At 32.8% G+C, this 16,828-nt stretch overlaps 2 protein-coding genes across 4 annotated transcripts; both read right to left on the bottom strand.

Annotated features, from left to right (window-relative positions):
• Positions 1-754: 754 nt before the first annotated feature.
• LOC143257610 (tryptophan--tRNA ligase, mitochondrial-like) lies at positions 755-16,573 on the bottom strand. 3 transcript variants are annotated; one of them, XM_076516595.1, is made up of 7 exons: positions 16,224-16,573; positions 11,533-11,705; positions 11,297-11,378; positions 8,941-9,021; positions 5,159-5,241; positions 4,597-4,715; positions 755-1,264 (listed from the first exon to the last, which is right to left on the bottom strand). In XM_076516595.1, exons 1-7 carry the CDS (start codon positions 16,413-16,415, stop codon positions 1,194-1,196), a joined length of 801 nt encoding a protein of 266 aa, XP_076372710.1. In that variant the 5' UTR covers positions 16,416-16,573; the 3' UTR covers positions 755-1,193. The 3 variants fall into 3 exon arrangements, with proteins under 3 accessions (XP_076372710.1, XP_076372711.1, XP_076372709.1); XM_076516596.1 differs by having other exon boundaries at positions 1,096-1,264; positions 4,593-4,715; XM_076516594.1 differs by lacking the exons at positions 755-1,264; positions 4,597-4,715; positions 5,159-5,241; ... (1 more) ...; positions 11,533-11,705; positions 16,224-16,573 and adding an exon at positions 6,446-7,797 and having other exon boundaries at positions 8,941-9,006.
• Positions 809-1,138, bottom strand: LOC143257898 (tryptophan--tRNA ligase, mitochondrial-like). Its single transcript, XM_076516923.1, has one exon. The coding sequence runs from the start codon at positions 1,136-1,138 to the stop codon at positions 809-811; it is 330 nt and encodes a 109-aa protein (XP_076373038.1).
• Positions 16,574-16,828: the final 255 nt, after the last annotated feature.

The raw sequence follows: 16,828 nt of genomic DNA on the forward strand, positions 1-16,828 counted from the left end.
TGCCTACTTAAAACTTGATAACTAACATTCTCATGGTGGTTTTAACTCACTACTTCAGACCTGTTGATGCACTAGGTTTCACATATAACATAAGAGGTTTGTTTTTATTAAATAACCATTTGCAAGTCAATGTGGCATATGTTCTGCTTAGGGCATACTCCTTATGCTATAATTTGACCTTGAATTAATTTTTAGAGTTTTCCTTAGTTCAGACTAATTTTTCATAACCCATAGAAGTCTGAATCTGTATACAGAAGTATCCAATCATATGAATAGTTATCAGGACCATAAGATACTTCTTTATTTTTTAAAATATATAAATTAGCCACAATGATAATGTAATACAACATGTGCCAATATATGTCTCCATACACATCTCATTATATTTTCAAATAAAAAATAAGCTTAAACCTTAGATAAGAGTACATTCAGGATATGTACAACCTTAATATTAGTGTTTCAAAAATGAATTCCTGCTTCCCAGAAGATTTTCTGAACTACCTATTAGGGTAATGCAAAAGCTCCATGCCACTATGATTTTTCCATATCTTGCTTGTGCACCACATAATATTACATGACAGTGACACAGGAGGACTATTTCCATACTTGCTTGCAAGTTGATTTAAAAAATATCACATAAAGGGTAGGACTTAACTATATGACTGATCAAGACTCTTCCTTGAGTCTGTATATTTATAAACCTATAATTTGTGAGTTCATTATCTTTGTGTAATTCTCACAAGAAACAAATCTCTCCCAGTATATCATTTTTATTAGTAAACTACATATGTCATAAAATCACATTTAACTAAAGCATTCCTAGTAACTTTTTAACTTGTGTCATTGTGCTTATAGCAATTTCAGTTGCTTTTTCTGCTCCTTTCTGTAATACATATTGAATATGTTGGGGTTCTTTCAGAATATTATCTATCCTCTTCTGAAGAGGTTTAAGTTTTTCAATAACTATTTCAGCTAACACCAGCTTGTATTGTGCTGTCTCAAGACACATACTTTGTTCACAGATTTCCTCTGGAGTTAGACCTGTAAACAGATTATGGATGTTTATCAAGTTACTTACACCTGGACGCTCTTCTGGGGAGAATGTTACAGCTGACGTAAAGTCTGTAACTGCCTTCATAATTTTCTCTCTCACTGCATCTGGAGGATCTGTAAGTTCTATTCTACCCTTTGGATCAGCTTCTGATTTGCTCATTTTTTTGTCTGGTTGTCTCAGACTTTTTTAAACGGCTGGCTGCTGTCTCTTCTACAATGAAACAAGAAGAATTGGGATAAGGAGGCAGACTTTGGGGATAAAAATCTCTTAGAGTTAAAATCTACTTTAACACAAAAGAAACAGAGGAAAGGTTGTTGGTTACATTGAGAAGGAAGGCAGTTGCAAAGACAGGAATGAATCTTTTTATTAACCTTGTGAATTAAAATTTATCATAATTATCTTGTGTACCAGAATTTATATGAAGGCCAGTCACTTTTGAAGTGTCTGAAATTTTACCATGTACTTGTATTATCAAACATAATATTCAACTACCGTATTTTCCGGTTAATAAGCCGAATCGCCAAATAAGCCGAGGCCAATTTTCAGCTCTGAAAATGAGGGTTTTTGCTTATTACCGCCCAATAAGCCGAAGCCATTTTTAAGAAGTGACAAGTTTCTTCAAAATGATTTCTTAGTCTCGTTTCAGCATCATCATGCATGTTGTGTGTGATCATTGGCGTTCTGTAGTAAAGCAGACGTGTCATATTGAGACAGAGATGGAATCAATATGTCATTCGTTATTGGTTCCACTCATTGTAATTAGGTAATCAATGAAATTCCAGAAACAACGTTTCACTGTAGTCTTAACGTGCTTTGCTGATGGGACAAAATTACCGCCTATGGTAATTTTCAAAAGAAAAACATTTCCTAAGAAGAAGAAATTTCCAAAAGGAGTGATCGGCCAATAAGCTGACCCCCCAAAAATCAGGTCCAAAATTCAGGGCCAGAAATTCGGCTTATTAGGCGGAAAATACGGTACTTCATATCAGTACCAAATATACAGAAGTTCAACAACTTGACATCTGCTCTAACATAAAAAAATAATTGTTTTATCTTATAAACTGAGATATATAATATAACTACAACAAGCACATAGGTTCAATTCCACCAAAACAGAGAGAAAAAAAGTTGTGTTCTGTATGTTACTTAAAGTTATTATCCAAAACAATTCAGAAATTAATACATCAAAGTAACTATAACTGAGGCTGAATCTTTAGAAAGGAAGCACAAAACATAGCTCTAAAGAACTAAAAATAGAACTAGTTATGAATATACTCTCCCTCCACATCAAACCATCAGATACTTAACTCAGAAAAACTCTCGTTGTTAAATGTGAAATCATACTATCTATAAAATTGCTTTACATTCTTTATGTATTTATACTCCATAAACATAATTTAACCCTCTAACATTTCACTTGATTTATAGCTATGTATAGTCAGCAAGTCTTACATAACCTCAGCTTTCCTGCAATGAGTCAGATTTGATTGAAAGTTATGGTTACGATGAAAATACAGTTGTGGAGAGGTGAGAAGGAAGATATTTCAGACTTAAGCATCTGTTTGACATTCATTTTAATTCTAAAAAGGTAAAATTCAAATACTGAAAGCCAAAATACGAATAGGAGATGGGAACTGAAGAGCCATGATTAAAGAACAGGAACAGAGAATATCTGGACTACAAAAGTTACATCCAAGCAAATTGGAGTTAAATTCAGAACAAAAAAACGAATTTTTAGAACCAGAAATACTGAAAATGTGCCAGAGGTATTAACCTGCAAGCTACTGACAATCTACTTAACGTCCAATGACAACACATAAACCAAAAAAAAGAGTCAGGCACCACAACTGTCAACAAAGAAATTGAACATATGGTGGAACAGAAGAACTTCTGTAGATCCACTTGAGCCATTGGAGGGCAAAGAATGGATAAGTGACATATACATTAAGTAAATAAGATATTTGAAGTCATGTTTTTTAACAACATTAGTTCAAACTTAACAAGAAATGTGTTGATATCCCTCATTTCACAGGGTGGCTTGCAGATGATGTCATGTAGAAAGACACATCTCATTAGTTAAAGACCAGCACCCCCTGTGTGATTTGAAAAGAACTAAATAAATTAATGGTAAAAGTTCAATTAATACAACTTATCTAATTTTTAAACACTAAATGTTATTTTAGGAAAACAAAGCACTTATTTATTAAGGATATGAATATACCTAATTTCCCCAAAGGATTGTTTTTATCATATTAAACATATAAGAAGTAGGCTTATTTCCAGGTAAGCCTATTTATGGTTTGCTGACATAGTATTGAGTTTCTATTGTGCAATAAATTCCTTGTAAGATTTTAGTCCACTTGCATGTTTAGAATAATTTTAATATAAACAAGTAAAACTACTGTAAAGCGAGCAGTAGCAATCTGTTTCTAGATAATTTTCACTTATAAGAAGTAGGTGATGCCAGGTAGTGAATGCAAATCCACTTACATGGTTATTTAAAGATGTTGCTAAGATATTACTTGTAGAAGTTCTGAATTTAGCTGATGAAAAAATACACAAAAACCTGAATAGATTAATGTGAGGAACAAACTTCACATTCTAATGGGACTCAACTTACTAACCTGAATATAAAATGTGTTATAGTGGAGATGCTTTATCCTATGCAAATAGCTTTTTTTTCTTCAAATTCATACTTAAAATACATTTCTTAAACAAACAATAATCTTGAATGATAATAAATGGCTACTTCTCAATACAGTGAAAAGTAAACTTATTCTTGTATTTTAGAAAGCAATTTTCCTGATTTTCAATTCACATACGGAATTTCAGAACATTTTATTGAAATGAATTTGTTTGTTTCAGAGCAAAGTCACATTGGACTATCTGCTGTGTTCACTTTCAAGTCCATAATCTTACTACTATGGGCAAAAAATAATATTTCAAAACATATATTTCATTAAATACATTTCAGTTTTTGTTATTACATTACTATCTATATATTGCACAACTGATAGAAATTATGGTTTAGGATTCTTGTTCTAAGTATAGTCTTAAGCCTGAAAAAAATGTTTTTGAATAATCAAATTCTGTTCTAATAATGATATGAGAGCCATTATTTACAACTACAGCACTCTGATACACATTTCTTCAAATATTATATGTTTAACATCTTTTCTTTACACTTGTCACTGGGATGTACAATAAAAGTGTTAGTTAAATATCAAATTACTGGCCTGGGAAGGCTTTATATGTGGGAAGAGTTCAGTTAAATATTAGATGTCTTTAACTTCTTTTCTTCACTCTTGTCCTTGGGATGTACAAGAAAAGTGTTGGTTAACAAACAAATTACTTACCTAAGAAGGCTTTATATGCAGGAAGAATTTGATTCCCAAATCAAATTACCAACTTAATTTAGGATTAGAATGTGAGAATAGTTTTGACTGGTAATTAAATGTCCTACCTGTAAAATGATGAAATTCTATAACCAGAGCACTCTCAAAAGAAGGACCTTTCTTTTTAAAGGGTAAAACAATACCTACGTATAGATGGCTTGGGATGTGGGAAGAGATAACCAAATTTGTTATTGAATGAGCGAGCTAAATGCTGGGCAAGCTGGATATGTGGAAATTGGTCTTCTCCAACTGGTACTTCTGTTGCTCTGAAAACACACCACAAATGTTACTGGATACAAAGTTCACTTACATTTTTGCTTAATTATGCATCCACAAAACAAAATCCATATCAGGTAAAATATTCTACATGTTTTGCACAAATTAACAAACAGATTGAAATTACTGTCATACACTGTCAGTGACAATTTTTCAACATAAGATCATCCATAGGTAAAGAAAAATACACAATAAAGGTTCAGAGAAAATGCTGCCATTAGTATACTCAAGATTATAAAATAGATAATTAAGTGAATGGTTTACGATCTTTACAGTCAGTTGCTTCAATACCTGCTTAACCTACTGCTGTAAAAACGTTCACATAACCTTGTACAATACCGACTTGATCTATATCACTAAAAACTTTTATATAACCTTGTACAATACCTGCTTAAACTATCACTAACTTGTATAGATGGTAAGGTAAACTAACTTGTAGAGTAGGATATCTGCACTCTGCAAAACTGGATAGATGTACAAACCAAGAGGTATTTCTTTTAATGAAGATGACTTTTCCTGAAATATATATATATATTTTAGTGAAATTAGATAATTATATCCAAATGAAGTCAAATAAGTAAACATAATCATGAGGAAGGACTGCATTAAAAACAGCAAAACCCAACCTCTGATTAATTATATTAGAATCATAATTCTTTAACCCATAAACAAAACACATTAAACTTAAGCAAAATACACTGCACATTTTTAAAAAAGATCCTAGGCCACAAGCTACAATGTGGGATTATAAAATGTATCATAAGTTTTGGAGGTGACTACGGACAAAGAACTCACATTGTGGTGGGAATACACCATCTATCAGTCTTAACCTCCAATTTGCTAGTCTCACATAAGATTAGAAATTAGGAGAGTGAGATTTGGGTGCTCAAACCCACAACATCTCGCTCTCCTAATTTCTAAATGCATTTTGTTTATGGCAGGGGTCACCAAACTTTTTTCACAGGGGCCAGATTACTTGGGTAATGAGAAGCACATGATCATTATGTTCAATACTCATAAAGTAGAACGAAAGCTCTCTGTAAAAGACTTAACACTAAGTTTAGGATGCCACATTAGCCATGTGGGAGAAGCATGCAATACATACATATAATAAAAAACATACAGAAATACAACCAACATTTTTATTTACCAAAAGGTTATCAAAGAAGGTGACATTAGCAAAAACAATTGTCACATCGCACATACTGAGTACATATCTGAATTTCACTAAGCCACAAAAAGTTAGTGAGATATATGAAATTGACGTTTGGCTTTCAAAATATCTTCAATGTTCAGTTTTGAATTGCTGCATCCAATCATTAGGATCGCTTTCAAATGTTCATCAGTCAACCTTGATCGATGTACCAACTTCACATACTTCTTTTTTGAAAATGCTTGTTCACAGACATAAGTTGTTCCGAACACTGATGCCATACCAGATGCGAACTGCTTCAGCTTTGGAAAATCATCTTCAGGTATGCAGCTGTAAAATTCAATAAGTTGCCCCTCTCTGTGTTTTGCTTTCAACAAGTCATTTCCTTGCAAATCGATGACCTCCAGCTGAAGTTCCACTGGCATGTCATCAATAACACAATCAAAAGGATTCTGAAAAAGGAGAATGTCACTTTCGATTCTGTCAAGATCCAGAAATCTCTCTAAAAAATACTTATTTAAATCACCTATAATCTTTTTCTGAAACTCCAGGTTGATATCTTCTGTGATTCCAGTATGAAACTCATTGAAACACTGAAAATGAGAGGTTTCCTCCTTCCAAGTGTGCTTCAAACAATGACAGCTTTCTCCGAAATCCTTTAATGATTCTATAAAGATCACAGACAAGGTTATTCTTCTCCTGAAGTTTCAAGTTCAGTTCATTCATGTGGGATGTGATGTCAACCAAAAATGACAACTTTGACAACCAGGTTGGATCCGACAGAAGTAGATCGTCTCTATATTTCTCGATAAGAAATATATCTATTTCTCTTCTCAGCTTATAAAAATGAGACAAGACTTTACCCCAGCTGAGCCACGCTACTGCCATGTAATAAAGCAAGTCACAGAAATCCGAATCAATTTCTTCAAGAAACGCCTTGAACTGGCAATGATTAAGTGCATGACCCCGAATGAAATTCACTGCAGAAATGACTGGTTTCAGTATGCAAGAAATATCTAAGTCTTTTCCACAGAGTGCTTGCTGATGCATGGTGCAGTGTATGAACAGAGCGCTTGGGAGTTGAAGATCTTCCAACTGTTTCCTGATCAGCCCCACCAGACCCTTCTTTACTCGAGCCATGTGTTTTTCTCCATCAACTGTTACACCTCTAAGCTGATTCCACTGAAGGTTATAGTCTTGCAAAGTTTTATGCACTTCCATGAAAATGTCTTCTCCACTTGTTCTTCCGTGCGTGCTGCAAACTGATGCCAACTCTTCCATGATCTGAAAGTCTAAATTAACTCCATGAATGAACACAAGAAGTTGTGACGTACTCCAGAGAACAATAGACTTGTCCAATGCCAGAGAATACCATAAGAAGTTTCTAGCTTTTTGGTGTATCTGTAATGCGATGTTCTCTCCAAGTTCTTCTACTCTCCGTACAACTGGAGTTGCTGAAAGGCTGATATTTTCAAAGAAATTGGCTTTTTCAGGACACAGCTCATTTGCTGCTTCCATCATACACTCTTTGATGATGTTGCCGTCAGTAAAAGGTTTTCCTTGCTCTGCCATCCTATGCACTATTTTGTAACTTGTACGAGTGACAGATTCATTTTCAGCAAACTTTCTCATGAAGAGATTCTTTTGAGATTCATAAACACGTTTCATGGATTCAGATTTCTCAGAATGGAACTTTCCTGAAAATTTCAAATATGTTGATCGATGTTTTGTTTCATAGTGACGCCGAATATCTCTTTCAAAACGGCAACACTTTTGGTGCATATCACACAAGTAGCTTTCTGGTTTTTTGTTTCCACAAAGAAGTACTTTTCTCACCATTCTTCATTTAAAGCATGACACTCAGAGTCCACTTTTCTTCTTTTAAAAACAGCCATAACGATGGGTGAAACAAACAGGATCTGAAAGTGAAAAACACAGAACGCTGTGAGAAAAGTATTGTACTGGTCCAAAAACACACAAACAAAATATATTGAAACATACGTTTGCCAGGACACTTACCTATGAATGAGTTACAAAAAGCGTATAACCCGATTACTACAAGAAATGAGCTTGCTGAAGTGGTAACCCTAGGCTGCTGAATTTACAAGACGAGTCAAAAGGATGAGGGTTAAGTCTGTACTTGTTTTCGAAATCCTAATGCTTTCATAGATACGTGCCTCGATATAAATAAACAGGCAGCAAGGACAAAAGAAGAATTTTCTTATTGGTTAAAAGTGTGCGTGACAGCCTTGTTTCTTTTTATCATAACGTCTTGTGTTTGCCAGCTTAAAGCAACCATCTGTGCGATTTATTTTTATGACAGTCGGACATTTGATGAAATATCACTTTTTATTTCAAAGCAGCTAGCTGCTGGCGGGCCGGACAAAATGACCTTGAGGGCCATATCCGGCCCGCGGGCCGTAGTTTGGTGACTCCTGGTTTATGGGTTAAAAATTTATGTTTATAATATATATATATATATACATTTGTTTCAGCATTATGGGTACATTAGATAATTTCTGTAACAGTTGTAAATTAATGAAACAATATATTACACAGACATTAGGCCTAACACAACTAACTTACGTTCGTACTTTTCATGTTTCATTAACTATGTATCAGGAGTGATAAATAAAAAGAAATTTATAAGGCACGCTAAGCATTAAGAAAACTTTAACCTTTAATTTTTGCTACTAAAATATTATATTTGTTTAAACAGTGCTGTAGTCAGTTCTGGCACTTGTTCTAAAGTTTTTGTGCCCTTTTTTTTCTTCTTTTTTGAATCTATAAATTTTTCCAAAACATAGACTAAAGTGCTGAAACCCATGAAATACTTCATGGATTATAAAATTGCCTTGAATGTTTCAAATTAATGAAAATTTTCACCTGCAAACTTAAATTTCATGAAGGAAGCCAAAATAATTGAAATTAATAAAACCTATTTTTAAGTATCTATCATTTTGTGAACTAATTTTCAAATTTGTAGAAACTGTAGCTTTTTCTTTCATCCACTACCTTTCACAAAAACTAAAGTAAGAAGAAGCAACATGGAATAGTTATACCTTGAACTGTGGAAGTTGACCTAGACGAGCCATTGTTAAAGAACAACCAAGTATCCACGCCAGTTCTGTGTGCTGAGGAACCTGCTCCAATAGAAGTTTAATACTTCATAAAAAAACAAAAAATGTTAACACTAAAAATGTGATTTAAAAAATTCACATGGAATAATAAACAAGTTTCGGAAAATATTAATTAAAGATATAAACATCTTGTTTATTAGGTTTTTTGTTTGTTACAGAATAAAGCTAGACAACAGGCAATTTGCACTCTGTAAACCACAACAAATCAAACCCACAATTTTTGAACTGTTAGGTCAGAAACTGGGAAGAGATATAAATGTTTAGTGGAGGTAACTTTACTGTTTGCTCTCGGAATATAAAGTGTAATTAAATACAAAATTCAACAAAAGTTTACTGCTTAATTTGGAAGTACAGAAGATATAAAGAATAAAACAAAGTAATTTCACTTCTTACTTGAGGAACAGAGAAAGAATTTAAATTAATGACAAATGTAAAGGTTAACAAAAATAATTTTTATTGCTTAGTTAACAAGAATAGACAGTTGTTAATGTCAGAATGAAGCAATAACAAAATACTCTGCCACTACTATAGAGGGAGTAAACCCTCAAATTACCCACTAGTTAATGTACTAGTAGAGGCACAAACTGTACCTCACTGAGTAATTTTACACTTTGCATATTACTTCACTGTAAGAATTGACAAAACTTGAGTGAAATCACATGTGACATAAAATACAAAGAAAATCCTAACAGTGATAATTAGAACTAACAGAAATATTCACAGCATAATTCTTTATATTTTTGGTGCAACTCTGTGACCAACAAAATCAAGGACACACAAGGAACTTGATGTATAAACAGCTTAGAAGAATGTGTTAAAAGTTGATGGGGTAATTCTAGAGTTAATCTCATCCCCAGTTTCATGATAATATATGTCAATTTTCAACCAATTTGTAATATAGCATACTCAACCCTCTTTGGAATCATATTTTTCTTTTCTTTCATGCATGATGTTAAATGTTTATTTACGAAATAACTAGTTTGTTTATTTTTGAATTTTGCGCAAAGCTACTTGAGGGCTATCCGCGCTACACATCCCTAATTTAGCAGTGTAAGACTAGAGGGAAGGCAGCTAGTCATCACCACCCACCGCCAACTCTTGGGCTACTCTTTTACCAACGAATAGTGAGATTGACCATCACATTATAATGCCCCCACAGTTGAAAGGGTAAACATGTTTGGTGCAACTGGAATTCAAACCCGCGACCCTCAGATTACAAGTCGAACATCTTAACCCACCTGGCCATGCTGAGCGAAATAATTAGTACTTGTTGTTTAAGATTCATAACATATGTAAATTAATATGAAGAATTATAAATGGACTTTATGTTAAAATACTTTTACTTTAAGCTTTCAGCTGTCTTGTCCAACCCTCATTGGGCTAAAAGCTTGCAAATAAAACTATCTGAAGATAGCGAAAAGTTCATGTGTAAATCTACAAAAGAATAAGTCCTTAAACGTTAAATGATTTTGCTTTTATTAACATAAGCAAAGCCATATTATTCCACAAAGCTTGAATTAAAAATATAGAGAAAATGCATAGAAAAACAACTGATTCTCATTACATATTCAAAACATTATCCTGATACAGGCTTTCAAACACAAAATATTTTTTAAATTATGTATTTAGATATTTTAATTAATGATTTTCTTGTAATTTTTTCTTTCAGACTATGCAAAGTGATTTTAATTTTAAAATTAAAAATCCTATTATGCATGAGAAAATTTTCAAATATCACATGTGAAATATTTATAACTTCCAGATATTGTCCTTTCTTTCTTAGAAAAAACATTCTTTTTTATCTGTTATTTTCACTATCAAATCAGAGTCTTTGTAAGTTTGATAGATTTGACCTATCTCATAAACATGATAAAAAAACAAGTAAATATAAATTATTTTGCTTTTATTAACATAAGCAAAGCCATATTATCCCACAAAGCTTAAATTAAAAATACAGATCAGCTTTCTAGTGCACTGTAAACTACTGCTTTGTCAATAGTAGTTGGTTTAATACTACTTTTAAAGATTTTTTTTCTGGTAAAAATACAAATTTTTCTACAATTTAACCTAGCTGAGTTTAACCTAGCTGAGTTTAACCTAGCTGAGTACTTCTATCTTTTGTTTAAGTAGTTCACTCCTGAAAATATATAATAAACTTAGATTTCACAAAAACAATTCTAGAAGGAGGAAAAGAGAAAATTGCTATTATCGCAGGTTAACGATAATGTAAGCTTAACAAAAGCAGCAACAGGTCAAATGAAAAAAAGAAAGTGTTTACCTGTGATTGCAGGAATAAGATACTTTTATCTGGATCTATTCCAGAGGCCAATAGACATGCTGTTACTACTTGTATGTTGGTCCTGAAAAAAATCAAACAAAAGAGAGAATAACAACATCATTCATGTGCAAAACAAATATCATACACATAATAAATCTACAGGGTAGTAAGAAGAAAGTTAAAGTTAAAAAAATTTAACAAGAAAATGTTACTTTAATCTCTCAAATGTACGTCACCTTAGTCTCTGGGGGTTCTGAGGAAGTGTAATAGAGTGGAGATCCACGATACTGTAAATGCACGGGATATTTAAGTATTGTAAAGTTTCCCATTTTTTAATGGCACCAAAGTAGTTACCCAGATGAAGTGGTCCTGTTGGTTGTATTCCAGAGAAGACTATTCTTTGTGAGAACTAGGAGAGAGAGAGAATCTTATTGAACAAAGAGTTAACAAATCATCCAAAACTACATAAAGCTACATTAGTCTTAAATTATTCTTAAATTTTGTCAAGATTTTTTTTGTACGGATGGGAAAGTTAAATTTTAGATTTGTTGTTATAACAATGTTTTGGGACAATATGGGACTCTTGATCCATCTTGGCTGTTCCACACTCTAAATTAAATTAACTTAAAAAGAAACCCTTAAATTCAGCCCTTATCACTCATATATTTATCAAGTTTTCTTAAACTCACTTAAATTTACTGCCTCTACAACATTTGAAGGCAACCCACTCCAAAGGCCAATTGCTCTTTTAAAAAAAACAAAAATGTCTCAGCTTAAGATGACTCCTGTACTGCCAAATTAGTATCCCCCCCATACCACAGTTGTCACTGTTAAATACGAAGAGAATGATGCATTAACGTTATCAATTCCCTTTACAATCTTAAAACACCTCAATCAGAAACACGCTATTTTTTTCTTTTTAGGATAAAACAGTTTGATAGGTTTTAGTTTTTCCTCATTTGACAACCCCTACACCACAGGCAGCATTCAAGTCACCCTTCACTGAACCATTTCCAACAATTCAATGCCTTTCCTAAGGTAAGGAGCCCCAAACTAAATACAGTATTCCAAATGTGGTCTGGCCAGTTATCTATACAATGAAATTATAACTTCTTTAAACTTGTATTTGATATTATTGTAGATACAACCTAAAATCCTATTTGCTCTACCACTAGCAACAGCACACTGCTTGGATGGCTTAAGGGATTGATTAATTATTATACCTAGATTCTTTTCTTTCATGACACTGTTAAGGTTATTCCCATTCAAATTATGATAACCCATACAATATCTTGCATTTTTTATAATTAAAACCTGCTGCCATTTGCTTTACCAACTCACCAAAGCATTTTGTAAGGCATCAACATCCTCCTCACAGTTAGCAACACCAAGACCACATCATCAGCAGACTTAATTAATTCATTGTCCATTCCTTCATCTATGTTATTGATTTAAGTTTAAAAGAGCAAAGGTCCTGAGGTATTCACCTTGTAACAATAATCCAATTTGACTAAACTCTATTCATTACAATCCTCTCCTTTCTCCTATCTAGTTAGTTTTCTATCCAATGAGCCAACCTGCACCTACTCACCTGGAGTGATTGTTTGTAATAAGCCTTATGTAACAGCTTCTCAATGCTTTCTGAATTTTTGAAAATCCATGTACATCAACTACACACCCTTACCCTCATCAATATAATCAGTAACCTTTTACAAGAATGTCAAAAGATTTGTAAGATAAGATTTTCCCTTATATAAACCATGTTGACTATCCAATAAAATTCTAGTTTTTAACATGACTTTGCAAAGCATCTTTTAACAGACTTTCCAAACATCTACCCAGTTAAGACAGTTTTATCTTTATAATGTGCTAGTTTAATATAATTTACAAGAAAGTATGATAAATGCTTAAATGATAAAGCCTGATTTAATTTTTTTTTCCTTTTCTTTAGTAACTTCATCTAGAGGATGGAAGAGTCTAGATGACCAACAGATCCTTTGTTGCCCTAGAATATTAGGAAACATCTTTCCTCAATAACCTGTTTACTTCTTTTAAAGGATTTTACTATAACAAGGACAAGGATTTGGTGTATTTAGGTTTTTAATACCATACGAAAAAGTTAATCTTAACACGAAGATGATCTGTTATGTGTGTACATATATATGTTACCATCCATTATTCAAAGTTGGCTGACTTGATTACTGTAATTATTGGAACAATAACTAAAACCTGTCCAACTTTGTACAAAGACTATTTTATTTTGAGGTGTTTGCCCAAGAAGGGAAATAAAAACACATCAAGATAAGGCACATTTCTACTGGTAGACTTTGGTTTTGAACCCGAAATAACTGAATCAATTTTACCTTTCACAAAGTAAGGTATGCAATTAGGATCTAATGAGGTCATTATGGATTTAATAAGAGAAAGAAGGAAAATGGCATATTATCTAACACTATTATTAATGCAAATTTTAATTTTTCAGCTAGTTATTATTACAGGATTTCAGTCAAACTGGGTCTGTGTTACTAGTGGAGTACCTTGCTTTTTCTTTCTTTCATTAATATTTCTCATGGCAAAATTAATACATCATTAATGTTTCCTGTTTATAGTAAATTCAAGTATTTTTAGCTGTATTAAGGATGTTGAGATATTAAGACTGACTTGAATCAATTCGTGGGTCAGCCAAATATTTGGCATATGATCAACGCTTCTAGTAAGTACAAGGAAATAGCACCTCAGTTATCTTAGTTCAAACCACTCATTAACATAGATGGGAACACATTCAATAGCATGACTGTATAAAGAGGCATTAGCATATTGGTGGATGTCACTAAAGCAACCGAGCCAAAACTACATATGTAAAAACGGTTGGTATGGATAGAGAAAGCTCTATGTAGAGGAGCGAACAATGTTTTGATCTTCTTTGGTCATTGTCAGGTTCACAAAAACCTGGCAATGACCTAAAAAGGTCGAAACGTTGTTCGCTCCTCTACATAGAGCTTTCTCTACCCATACCAGCTGTTTTTACATGTATATTTATCTCGTCATCACAGATTGAGCCAAAACTATGTTGCTAGAAGTTAATACAATTTTTAGGTTTATGTAAATAGACATATTGACTAGAAGCAAGTTATTTCTATACATGCAGATCATTAGTTAAATCTCACTTGGAATACTTATAGTTTAAGTCTCTTTATCTGAGGAAGAGTATTGACTTATTGGAAATAATTTGGAAGAGAGCTGGATGATTCTGGAGATAAAAGGGTTATCTTTAATTAGGGGTGGCCTCACTGAAATTTACAAAAATATCTGAGGATGAACAGGATAAGTTTCTTTCATTTCTTTATGCTGTATTTCAAAGACAAGAGTTACCCCTAACAGTAGGAAAGTTGTAGGTAACAGCATTCACTAATGATAGGTGCAGTTTAAGGGTTAAGATTTAAAAGAGCCAAGTTAAGAGTGTTTTGATTTGCTGAGGGTGTTATTGGTTTATGCGATGAGTTGCCTTCTACAGTATTAAAGGCCAACACATTAAAGGAATTTAAAAATGAAATAAAAAAATTTCCTTAAAAACAAAGGGTGGATTTAAATTTTTACCTGTCCTAAAGGTGGATGTGCAAAGACAGCCTTCAAAGGATTAAACAGTCCCGTTACCCACATTATTTTAACTGAATGTGGTATTTCAGTTTTTTACTTATTAATACTTAACTAATAAACTTTTAGATGCTGAATATCACAATCTCATACTGATGATCCCAATACCATGATAAAACATACCAATCAGTCTCATATAGAACCTGTACACAAACACTAAATTTCAACCATTTAATTATACCATGATGTAGGACAGTACATCACCTTCTACATCTTATGACTAAGTTCACCATAAAATTTAGCAAAATTTTGTTAGAATTAGCAACTATTGTACTTATCACCTGATCTTTCTTCTTTTTCCACAACTCACATAACATGAAAACATATGCTCAAGAGAAATGTAATCAAAGTAACCATTTGTAGCTCTGCCAGGTTTTTATTACATGTATAATAAACATAAAGATATAACGGAAATAGAAACCCTTATAACCCGAGTACTTTCGAAAGGTGGACCTTTCTTCTTTGATTCCCATATTACCCCTGAAGAAGAAAGGTCCACCTTTCAAAAGCACTCAGGTTATAAGGGTTTCTATTTCAGTTTTATTGAGGCTTTTTGGGTCTACATGTTTATAGCACATAATCAAGATATAACATTATAATTACATGCATAACCTGCAATAAGAAGGTATAACATTAACTCCAGCAGAAAATCTTCAAAACTACCAAATGTTAAATCGTTAGCATGTGACAGGTTACTACATCCTAATTGTTGAAATGACTTTAGATGGAAAGAGAGAGTGAATGTCAAGATGCATATATGGACCCCTAAAAACGAATACTTCGAGAAATAAGACTTAAGATCTCCTTACCTTACAGACTTCATTGAGTTATCCATTTTAAAGAAAAAAGCAAAACATACACAAAATTGAAATTTGAAAAAAGGAAAAAACTACAATGGATCTCTGTCCCAGTATTCTTCTTTAGCTAAATATTAAAAAGTGTCTTTTTAATTGTGTATTTAAATATAAAACTGACACTGTGAGTTGTTATTACAAACGTGTTTGTGAAAGGGTTAACATCAAGAACACGGTGTTTATTACCTGGACATTGCATTATTTAATCCTAGTATCATTCACAAAATCTTTTGATACCATGACTATTAGGCACTAATTCCATCGTTCTTGAAAATACCACGAGGTAACAACCGTTTCGTAAAACTTGTTAGTATGACTCCGGTCTACAGACAATAGCGTTACCGACAACTGCATTATTTTCCCAAATAACTAAGTTTCATAAAACTAAAAAAAAAAAAAAAAAAATCAAGCTTTATCACCTGATTATTGTTCTTTTTATTTCCAGTGCTCTCACCTAGCGAACATTTATTTTTTGATTCAATGGATTTGGCAACATATTGGTCATTGATTGCTTTGCTCGTGCGATATCTGCTCAAAGTCATACATCTTTTCAACATTTTATGAATTCCATTTCTACCAAAAGTAATAAATTTACATCGCGAATTTAACATTATAGATTTTAGTTCTACTATTCCGTTATTACTCAATCTAACATAAAGATATCCCTAAACAAAATAAATTACATCTACAAAATTTATTTTAAAATAATTCACGAAAAAAAAAAAAACACAAGTAGCATTTAACATACTAATTACACGTGACGAGTTTCAAGTTAGAAATTCCAGATGGCACAACAAGGCTCTATTTCAGGAATGGTTATTATTAATGACGTAACTAATAAAACAGATAACAACCTTAGAGCAAATTACGGTACTTTGTTCGTACAGAAAATAATAGACAGAGTAAAAAATACATTCGGAAATTGTATGATGAAAATAATGTGCTTTGTACAACTATAACATATTTTAAGCTGTGTATGTTCTTATTACCGGAACTTCTATGAATGCAGCGATATTGACAGAGA

The sequence above is a fragment of the Tachypleus tridentatus genome, chromosome 7 (genome assembly GCF_004210375.1).
Source record: "Tachypleus tridentatus isolate NWPU-2018 chromosome 7, ASM421037v1, whole genome shotgun sequence".
In the NCBI taxonomy this organism is placed as follows: Eukaryota; Metazoa; Arthropoda; class Merostomata; order Xiphosura; family Limulidae; genus Tachypleus; species Tachypleus tridentatus.

Excerpts from the sequence above, each read along its gene's own strand:
- LOC143257898 (XM_076516923.1), bottom strand. The coding sequence starts at position 1,138 with ATGAAGGCAGTTACAGACTTTACGTCAGCTGTAACATTCTCCCCAGAA.
- LOC143257610 (XM_076516594.1), bottom strand. The coding sequence starts at position 7,717 with ATGGTGAGAAAAGTACTTCTTTGTGGAAACAAAAAACCAGAAAGCTAC.